The 11,629-nt window shown below is 40.2% G+C and overlaps 1 protein-coding gene across 1 annotated transcript; it reads left to right on the top strand.

Annotated features, from left to right (window-relative positions):
• The first annotated feature begins 6,611 nt into the window (after positions 1-6,611).
• On the top strand, positions 6,612-11,218 carry LOC108788620 (olfactory receptor 6-like). The gene is made up of 2 exons (XM_018558428.1): positions 6,612-7,525; positions 11,167-11,218. Exons 1-2 carry the CDS (start codon positions 6,612-6,614, stop codon positions 11,216-11,218), a joined length of 966 nt encoding a protein of 321 aa, XP_018413930.1.
• The last annotated feature ends 411 nt before the right edge of the window (positions 11,219-11,629 follow it).

Raw genomic sequence — 11,629 nt, 5'->3', positions numbered from 1 at the left:
CAAATTCTAGTTTATATGTATATGTGCTGTCATTGTCATACATTTTCTATGCATTTTTACACATGTTGTATAGATTTTATAAGCACATCTAGTGTCCAGTGAAACAGATAAATACACAGATGAAATACATACAAAGGGTCTATTTTACTTGCCAAGGTAATTTTATTTCTGTCCATCCAGTCCTGCCTTTTACACAGCTCTAAAACACAACACAGCCCTCTCTCTAACAGAGCAGGGCACCTGATATTTATCTGTTGCAGTTAAGTGTCAGTGTATTTAGTTAGGATAAAAAATAATATGTGCTAAGGGTACAAACAGCAAATAATGTACATATATGTGGTATCCCTGTGCACGTCAGGTGTCAGATAATTTTATTTTTTTTGTGGTGGATCATGATAATAGCATCAAATATACAGCTAAATTATAAAAAAAATATATATTTGTTTTTTATTTTGGGTCAGTTTTCCTTTGATAATAAATCATTTTCATAAGATATTCATTAACATTTGCCACCAAATGAAGGTCCAATTGGTCTTTCCAATAAAACAAGGTATATTTTATCTGTATAAACTAAGGGGTCTATTCACAAAGCTGCCGTAGGAAGCCGAGTGAACAACCGACCCAAAGTGAAGTGAGCCGAACACTGTTCGGCTATTCACTTCAGGCTTGTACGGCTGATATCAGCCGTATATCGGCTGAAATCAGCCGTACATCGGGTGGCTTCGTGTTGGCCAAACATGCTCAGCATGTTCGGCCGACCCGAAGTGCAGAAGGAGTTCGACTCAGCCGATCCAACACCCGGATCGGCTGAGCCGAACCTCCGGCAGGCTACTCGCTGCTGTTAGGCCTATTCTCATAGATGACGAACAGCAGTGAGTGAATAGCCGCATGCCGCTGAGCGGCATTCAGCTTGGCTATTCTGCTTGGTACCTCTGTGGTACCAAGCAGAATAGAAAAACAGTTAAAAAAGTAGAAAAAACAAATACAGAAAACGATTGGGCGGAACCAGCAGTGACAGCTAGCTCTGCCCAACTGTTTTCTATTGGCCGGGACCAGCTGTCATTAGAATTAGAGCTTGTCAGAGGCGGCGGGGATTTTTTTTTTTTTACCTTTTTGAGTATAGATTTATGTTGTCCCAACCAAGCTAAAATTTATTGTAGTTACTGTTGGCTGACTTACTACCTCTGCTTGAAGTCTGTTCCAAGCACCATTACTCCTATAGTAAAATAAAACTATAATATAGGCTTTAGTCATGTTTGACTTTGTCTTCTTTTCTCAAGACTGTACATATTAAGTTCCTGCAGTCTCCCCTGATATGTTTTTTCTCTCAGAGCTGTCACAATTTTTGTTGCCTGTCTCTGGAATCCTTCTAGCTTATCAACATCTTATTGTAAGGGAGGTCTTCAGAACTGTACACAATATTCTAAACGAGGTTTAAAGATCTATCTAGTGCAACTAGGATCCCCTTCCTCCTGCTGGTGATCCCTCTAGTGATGCACCCCAGAATTTAATTCCTTTCCCCACTGTCAGGCCACACTGTTTGTAACACGCACCCCCACATCTTCTTCCTCTGTAGTTCTAGCCAATGCTGTACCCCCAATATTATACTCTGTTAGGGGTAATCTTTTCCCCTATGTATTATTTTACATTTAGAAATGTTGAACTCTTTGTAGAAGTTTTCCACTGCTTTGACCAATCTTCCAGCAATGCTAAATCAAGTTCCATGTTTCAAACACCTCCAGGAATATCAACCTTGTTGTGGTACAGCCTTGCAGTACACCACTAGAGACTGGTTTCTGTGATGATTGAACTTCATTTACAACCACACTCTGATATCTGTCTTAACCTCCCTGGCGGTTTTCCCGAGTCTGGCTCGGGGTTAATTTTCAATACTAGGAGCGGTAACCCCGAGCCAGACTCGGGACTGCAGAGAAAAGTGAAACTTACCTTGTCCCTGCGAGCCCGCGGTGTCCTCTGCTGTACGCGGCTGGCCGATGCCGGCATCTGACTTTTAGTTTCGTTTTCGGGCGTCACAGCCAGCGGGAAATTCAAAAGTGAAAACATGCAATTTACACGGAATACACACAATACAATGTAATCTGCTATGATTACACTTGAGTTCTTGTCCCATAGACTTTCATTGAGTTCTAAGTTCTTGTAAGAACTTTTTCCCTGTTCTAAAGTTCGAACTTGAACCAAACTCAGATGTGTTCAGGCCATCACTACCGATGATGGGATTCAGTTCATTAAAGACTGGTGGCGGAATAATCCCGCCATGTAGTACAATGAGCGCTGGTCCGTGGAGGGACCAGTGCTCAATGAGTTATTGCTGTTGCTGGGTCCTTCAGTGTTCTAGGCAGACCCTCGACAGAAAATTAGGGGTCCCAGCACTGTGATCACTATGGTAGGTAAACGCAGTTAAAACGCACTATGGTAGGCAGCTTAGAGCTCCACAACTCAGTGTATTACAAAAGTGATATAAAGCATCTCTGAGGAGAATACAGTATCTCCTCAGAATACTTAGCGGTCTATTCACAAAGCTGCCGAGCGAATAACCGACCCGAAGTGAAGTGAGCCGAACGCAGTTCGGCTATTCACTTCAGATTTGTACGGCTGATTTCAGCCGTACACGGACTAAAATCAGCCATACATTGGCTTGCTGTGGCTGGCTTCGGGTCAGCCAAACATGTTCAGCATGTTCGGTCGACCCGAAGTGCAGAAGGAGTTCGACTCAGCCGATCCAACATCTGGATCGGCTGAGCAGAACCTCCGGCAGGCTACTCGCTGCTGTTCGGCCTATTCTCATAGATGCCGAACAGCAGTGAGTGAATAGCTCGGCGGCATTCGGCTCAGCTCTGTGGTACCAAGCAGAATAGAAAAACAGTTTTCATTAAAAAAAGTAGAAAAAATAAAATAGAAAACGATTGGGCAGAGCCAGCAGTGACAGCTAGCTCCGCCCAACTGTTTGCTATTGGCTGGGCAGTTCTGCTGCCGTCAGAATAACAAAAAAAACCACCATAGGAATGCATAGCTAGATTCCTATTGGCTATTTCACTGATGGAGAACTGCAGGTCCCCCTCTGCTGATTGACAGCAGCAGTGGGCGGGTGCATTAGCTAGTTTGCTATTGGCTATTGCAAAGTGAAATAGCCAATAGAAATCTAGCTAAGCATTCCTATGCTGGCTTTTTTTCTGACTGCTGGCGGCCAGGAGCCGTATTAGACTCCCAGAGCGTCTGGGAAAGTAATGATTGTGATAGCATAGCGGCCCCGCCGGGTTCTCAGTGTGTAATGACAGATGGCCCGGTAATCAGGGACGCTGATCTCTCTGCTAGTGGCCGGAGCCAGCCGTGAGATGACTGCTGGCTCCGCCCAGCTGTCAGAAGCAGGCTGTCGGCCGGCCAATGGCTGGCCATTCGGCCAGCTTCGGCTTTCACTTCGGCTCAGTGGCTATCACGTACCTGTGCGGAGACTGGATGTAGGAGGAGGCTTCCCTTGCAGCTCGTGTCCTAGGGACTCTGGTATTGGGGACAGAGTCCTTATAGACAGTGAGTGGCAGGAGGGCCAGAGGTGGTTCCACCGTGCAGGCCACTCCTTGGTTTTGCAGCAGGGTCTTGTAAATCTTGATATCCGAGGTCAACACCTCGCGCCTGTGCGCATGAACTGTCTGCGGAAGAATGCTCTCCAAAAGGCTCACAGGAAGTGACACTCTCCAAAAGGCTCACAGGAAGTGATGCTCTCCAAAAGACTCACAGGAAGTGATGCTCTCCAAAAGGCTCACAGGAAGTGACACTCTCCAAAAGGCTCACAGGAAGTGATGCTCTCCAAATCATTTCCTTCACTATTTAAACCCAGACTCCACACCTACTCATTGCTGGATTGTCTCTTCAACCGCCCTGACGTCTCCTGATCCTTGTTTCCAGTACCCTTGATTATCGACCCGGATTGACTTTGACCTTGTTTGCCTGCAGCCTGCCTTTGACCTCGGAACGTTTGACCATTCTTGTTTGCCTATACCCTTGACCTCGGATTGCTTCACTGGACTGCCTACGCCTTCTCCTTTTGTACTTGCTCTGCTTTTGTACTTGCGGGGGATGATCGTGCGTGCTGCATTGATGAGGTGTTTGTGTATTGATTTGGGTGCCAAAATCAATACAAATAAGGGCCCATTTATACCATAGCTGTTGGTTTGAGTTGGGCGTCTCAATGCAGTCCCAATGCAAAGACACAACAATTTGACTTAGGTCCTATGAGATTAGTTTACACCACTGTACTGCAGTGGTGTGCACTGATATAAAGTAGGGAGCGCTGTACTTTATGTCAGCACAGTATGTTGTGATGCAGTACATGGCATTGCAACGCATAAACATGCCTGACATGTCATTTTGTGGCATTTCAATAAAGTAAAAAAAGAGAAAAAGTAAATGGTGCAATGCGTCATTATAATGTATTAGAGGAACTTACTTCACCATGCAGTGCGGAAGAATGAGCCCCTGGTATGAACAAGCCCTAAAATGTATTCCACCTTTGCCAACAAATTTGGGAAACCCTACCATATGTTTTTTGTGTTTCCTTTCATACAGCATGCCTAAAAATATATTTTTTTAAAGTATAGCTTACCTATTTAATTGTTTATTGGAGCAGGATTATTCAGAGAACTCTTTAGGCAGCTTGCATTGTTCAGAATAACTTGCTAGGGGCACTTAAAGGACAGATTGGACTAAAAGTGCATTAACATACAATGCAGAACGCAAGCCCTGATATGTTTAACCCTATTGTAGGTCAGACAGTGTACATATCTAGTGTACTACTAATAATGAAAATCTGCCAGCATAGAACAGACAGGGTTAATACACATACTTCCCCCGCCTCCTCATAAACATTACATGCAACAGGAGAGCTAAGTAGAAAGTTTCAGTGTGGGGGTTTCTGGAAAAGAACAAGTAAAGGGCAATTTTTCAATATTTTTTTAAACGTATGCTATGTGATTGGGAACACATAACAAATATAAGGTAGGTATTATCCCAATGTGGCTGCAAAGGTGGATATACACTTTACATAGAGCATATTCTCATAACTGGCTGCTTGGTGAAACTGTGAACAATCAAAAGAAATGCACTCTTGATTGTCAATGCATTTTGCCTACTTTGTGAAATGCAGCAAAAACAATCTTGTTGACATTGTCCTAGCTTTGCACTGGTTTTTAGTGAATCTACAGAGTCTTCTAATGTGAATATTATGGCAGCTATAATGTGCAGGTAACATCATGACAACTATAATGTGCAGGTAACATCATGACAACTGCTCTTTACAATTGTGTAACTATATATAATTGTCACCGAATTGTATTATATTCTAATTGCAATAATTTTTATAATGTTTTAAAACTCATAACAAAATTCCTGGCAACTGACCAGATCTTATTCCACAGGGCAGAAGACAAACTTCCTTAACTAGATAACTTGCAACCAATAACCAATGACCTGAAACTGTCAGCTTGAGAAGGAGAGGATAAATAAATGTGTAATTAGTTTTACCTATTATACCTTGTGTCCTAGCCATGATATTAAAAGTGCGGTTATATTTCCCATTACTGTAGCAATTATGACACTCTGTGTTTGCCGAGAAAAAATAGCTGATGATTAAATATATATGTTTATTTTGTGTAATCTTCCTCACTGGAAAAAAAGGTAATTTATAATAGTTCATTTGATACTATTCTAGAGAAAAATTTTTGAAATCTTGCTGCATTCAAATTTAAGAACAAATTCTTAAGCATAACATAGATCAGATCAGATCAGAATTTCATTGTTACACAGACATATTAAAAATAACTTTAATTATATTATTACAAGGTAAGTGCTATCTGTCATCACCCAAGTACTAAGCTAATGCGGCAAAATGGATAAATGCTCTACTTTTCAGTTTATCAATCCAATGGAGTAATAATCACTAGTGCAGATGTTGGTGGAAGAAGTCACTGCTTTTCCAAAAAAACTATATTTAAAAAAAAATTGAACCCTGGTTATACCACATTTCTAAGGTTTTGATTTGTGGAGCATGGTTGATGAAGCATTGCCTATGTTAACAGAGCTCAAACAACGCAAAACACCTAAATGAGTCACCTTTCTCCCCAATTACCTGCTCTGCTCAGACCATAGAGTTATTCAGTTAAAGAAAGGCAGTCACAAGGGGAAACTCTCTTTTTAAAAAAATCCAGAATGCTCAGCAAAACCAGATTGTTTGGTCAAATTTGGCATTTATCTCTTGTTTACAGGTACTTTAGATTTCCTTATAGTGTTTATAATGGTCCAAAACACTATCTGTATATAGTAATGTTTACAACAGCTAAAAGTGTCCACAGACAGAGATGGCAGTCACTTGATTTGTTTTTTCAAATCTTTTCACAGACAAAGACAGCAAGCTTATGTTTGCATATTTTGCCATACTAAGATATTTATAGCCAGATCTACAACTGGCTTCAATAATGTATCATCTGTACTCCATTATCATGTGTGTAACTGTCTGGTTTTCACATAATTAAGGAGTCTGACATCTCCAAATTGTTGAGTTAATCAGTGATATGTTGACATTCAATTTACAGGAATGGATAATGGAAGACTACTCAAATATCAGCAGAAGTATCACAACATTTACTCTCCTAGGATTCCCTACTTCTCGGCCAGTTCAGAGCCTTCTTTTCTTCATTTTTTTCTTTACCTATCTTTTAACCATTGTAGAAAACCTGCTTATTATAATTGTTATCTGGACCACTTCTAAGCTACATAAGCCAATGTATTTCTTTCTTGGGCACCTGGCCTTTTTAGAAGCATGGTATGTAACCGTCACGGTGCCCCAGCTTCTTGCAATATTCCTTGTTAATAGTAAAACAATTTCAGTTACTGCTTGTATGACACAACTCTATTTCTTTATTGCTTTGGTGTGCACAGAGTGTGTTTTACTGACTGTTATGGCCTATGACCGTTATGTGGCCATTTGTAGTCCCTTGCATTATATCACCACCATGAACTGGAATTCCTGTATTTTTCTTGCCTTGGGCTCCTGGTTTATAGGTTTCATCATGTCATTCATCAAAGTTTACTACATTTCCCATGTAACTTTTTGTCACTCTGATGTTATAAATCACTTTTACTGTGATATATCTCCTATACTTAATCTTGCCTGCACAGACAGGAGGTTGGCTGAGCTTGTTGACTTTATACTTGCCTTGTTAATTCTTCTAGTTTCTTTGTTGCTAACTTGTATATCTTACAGCCATATTCTGGGCACCATTCTATCCATCCCAACCTCCACTGGTCGTAAAAAGGCATTCTCTACTTGTGCTTCACATTTGGTTGTGGTGGTTATATTCTATGGGGCCACTCTCTTTATGTATGCCAGGCCAAGCAGGGCTAGATCAGTGGATTCCAACAAACTTGTATCTGTTATCTACACAGTTATAACCCCCTTACTGAATCCAATAATATACTGCCTGAGGAACAAAGAAGTTCAGGAGATCATATGGAAGTTGACATTACTGAGAAATAGTCAAAAAGTAAATATTACATAAATTGTATTGTAATTTCTCTTCAGGTTAATGTGGAACTAAAGCCAAACAACAACATTAGATCTGCTGGTCGTTATCCTCTTCTGTTCTAAAACTTTCCTATGTACTGCTAGACTGCTTACCTGTCAGCCAGTGTGGGCTCCATCTGGGTCCCATTAGCCCCTTTATTCTGTTCCACTTCAACTTATTTACTGTGACTCTGTGTGAGTAAGAGACAATGATTATGGATCCTGGTCCCTGGATTTACTTAACCTCCCTGGCGGTATGATTATACAGGATTTTAGCATGCCAAAGTGGTACATTGTTTTTCATGGAAATGTGTTGTTTTATATTGTAGGCCTGTAATTCTTAGTAAATCTTAGGAATAACTCACCTAAATGTGTCCAAACAAGAGTCCAGTAGACATCCCGGGTATGATAAAGCTTGAAACACGAAATCATAAATTATAATATAACAAATAATTAGAAATAATTACACAAAACAATAATATAATAATAATAAATTTAATTAAATAATGTATTCAAACCAAAAACACTGACATCTTGCCAAACAAGAGTGCAATATTACTTTAGTAAACATCCCGGGTATGATAAACTTTGAAACATGGGACAGCACAAAGTCCGACGTCACAATCAGAACAATGGAACCTGGTTTCTTTTCTGATTTTTTTGCCACTGTCATCGCGCTTTGAGCAACAAACCATGCACATCCTTGTAGGTGTTAACTTTTTCTGGCGGGATGTGGTCCATGAAGTGACGACCAGTCAGGCGTTCTGGGTTGACAACGCCAACAGCACGACGTCCAGATCTATTTATTGATGGCGTTTGGTTGTTCAAAGAGATTTGTTCGGAAATTTTCCAAATTAAGTCCGAATGCGTCACAGGCTTGTCACTTTTTTGAGCAGAACATAGGCATTCTACAAGCACTGCTCAAGAAGATGCCTGAAGATCTTCTTGTAATACTTCTTCTGCTGTTTCCGCATTGCTGGTTAGAATGTTATGGCTTGGTCGGCTCTGTCGACACCTCCCATGGTGTTACTATAGTCTATTAATACTTGTGGCTTCATGACGTCTCTCCTACCTTTCGTGCGTACCATAGCAGTGGAGGCGTTATGCACTGTACTCATTAGGCACACATATTTTTTCTCGCGCCATCGCAGTGCCATCATTTTGCCTTTCTGCCAGGCAACCATTTCTCCAGCCTTCAGCTTCTTATTGCCAAACACTGGCGGCATGTCAATGGCTCAATGAGAGAAAGAACGGAAGATGTTGCCGTTCCATAGCTGCTGTATTTGGGATCGAATTTGGTTCCTTTTCCAGTGTATATCACGGAGTTCCAAATGTAGCCAGTTGATGATTCACATAGCATATAGGTTTTGATGCCAAATCGTGCTCTCTTTGATGCTATATATTGAACCCAGCTGAGCCTTCCCTTGTAGGCCATTAGACTTTCATCTACGGTGATGTCTCTTTCTGGCACATAGCGTTGTTGGAAATTCCTCACAATAATTTGGGATACCTTCCACATTTTTTTCAGTTTTGGTGCAGGATGAGTGGTTTCATCGAATTCTTCATTGTTTGTGAAGTGTACAAACTTAATGATGAGGGTTAACCTATACTCCGACATGACGGTGCCAAAGAATGGAGTGGCAAGTATTTTATTGGTTGTCCAAAACCACTTCTGCAGGGTTTCCCCACCACTCCCTGAAGAATTATTAGGCCCAGAAACTTCCAGATGTCATCTCTGATCACTGGTTCCCACATTCTGCTTCTGGAAAATTTCCCACGGGATCCGCCCCCCCTGTGACGCTGATGCTAGCGTACGCTGGAGAAGGATGCCGGCATCGGGCGAAGAAGATGAGCGGACACCGCGGGGATCAAGGGACGGGGGGAGAGTGAATTCAGGGTATTCCTGATTGTGGCTCGGAGTTACCGCTCCTGGTCAGGAAATGTAACCCTGAGCCACACTCTGGAATACCGCCAGGGAGGTTAAAGGGGTTGATTTACTAAAGGCTGCTCACTTTTCAAGGGAATTTGCACTTTGAGGGGAAGTTTCTATTTAGCTTGGTGAATGTGGTGAAATTTCAAAGAATAACCAATCATGTGCAAACATTTAAAAAAAAAAAAAAGTATTTTTCCTTACTAATGACTGGCTTATGAAAGTCAGCAGAGCTTCACCTCATTCACTAAGCCAAGGGAAAACTTTCCCTTGCAAAGTGAGCAGCCTATTTGCCTATAGTAAGTCAAGCCCATAGTATGGTGCTGGAAACTGTACGCAATTCACCATTTAAAGGTATAGACAAAATAGCTGGGGCACATTCCTTATTGCCTCTCACACACAGACAGCATTTTGTAAAACAAAAAATAAGAAAAACTTTCTCACATTCACCAATCAGATTCAAATATGCTTTGAAAGTTTGAATGTGATTGGTGGAAGCACAGAGATAGAAAGTTACCTAATTATTATACAGGATTTATATAGTGTCAACAGTTTGCTTAGCACTTTATAAAATAAAGGGAGACAGTACAGTTACAATACACTTTGACACAACAGGGCTAGGAGTACCCTGCTCATGAGAGCTTGCAATCTGTGAGGTGGAGTATATTTCCTGAACAGGCTTCGGAAACTACAGCTATCTATCTATCTATCTATCTATCTATCTATCAGTCCTACAATACAAATAGCTATAAATTGCAGACACATCTCAATCTACGTACAAGCTGGGATTGCATACATTTGAAATAACAATCTCCAGCCTCTTTTCTTACTCTGTGGGGTTGATTTACCTTAGTCAAATAGGCTGTTCAGTTTGCAAGGAAATACTCCCTTAGTTTAATAAATAAGGTGAAGCTTTGCTTACTTCCATCATCAAATTGTGTGCAAGCAAAAATAAATGTTTTTTTCTTTTCCTTGCACGTGATTGGGTATTTCACCACATTCACAAAACTTAGGGAAAATTCTCCTGAAAAATAAAATTTCCCCTGCAAAGTGAACAGCCTATTTGACTTTAATAAATCAACCAATGTCTCCTATTTGAAATTATATGACTTACTCATGCCCATTGACTGATGAACTTAGTCAACTTAGTGAGCCTTTAGTTATGTTATGTGGGAGGATTAGTCACTGTAGTATGTGAAGATAATCTGTTAAAGTTTTTCACATACACATATAGTAGCATACTGTACATTTTTAAAGGTGCCTTACTAGGTAATAGAAAAAAGCACATCAAGTTCTGTTGTCCCCCAAATGGTACTATCCAGTTAATACAGTTCTGGGGGATAAACTACAGTACTGTACAACAAATTCAATGACTCATTACTCTTGCTGTAAAGTTCATGCATGTTCTAATCTAGCAAACAATCATCATCATAGATTAGATCATTTAAATTCACTTCTTTCTTTGTGTTTCCATTACAATAAAAAGGTAGAGCTTAATTGCATACATTTCTAAATTCATGTGAAAGTTACACACTGTATGAAAGGTTGTTGTGCAGTCCCAGTCCGTCAGTACTGAAACTGAGACTACAGCATACATAAATAAAAATCCATAAAAGCAGGCTTATGCAGTGAATACCTCACTCGATACTATGGTACACATGAGATATCTAGAGCAAAAGGCAGCCGAATTAATTAGTGTAGCTAAAAGAAAGTAATTCATAATAAATTATTTTATTTGTCCTGATTGATATGGTATATCATATGTCTGGGATTTCAGTTTATTCTGGAAGTTATAGGTCACAAAATACAATGAGTGAAATACAATTTTAGAGTGGAACAATTTTAAAATGTGGTATGATTGTTTCCTAACTTTAATAGCCGTCTCTGCACTATATTTTCTTATAATTTTTTTATTCAACATTTTGTTTAACTTTTTTTACTTTTTCCCTTTTTAATAATTTTTCAAAATTTTCAAAATGTAAAAAAAAAATGTTTTAAACTAGGGGGCACTAAAGGGTTCATTTTTTATTTACATGGGGATTTGATACTAAGGGGTCTATTCACTAAGCTGCCTAAGGGTCTAGCCGTAGCCAGTACTGAAACTGAGACTACAGCATACATAAATA

This window comes from Nanorana parkeri, unplaced genomic scaffold, assembly GCF_000935625.1.
Source record: "Nanorana parkeri isolate BGI_ZX_2015 unplaced genomic scaffold, ASM93562v1 scaffold15, whole genome shotgun sequence".
Taxonomy (NCBI): Eukaryota; Metazoa; Chordata; class Amphibia; order Anura; family Dicroglossidae; genus Nanorana; species Nanorana parkeri.
The sequence above is the reverse complement of the archived record's forward strand: the minus strand, read 5'-3'. Positions and strand labels throughout refer to the sequence as shown.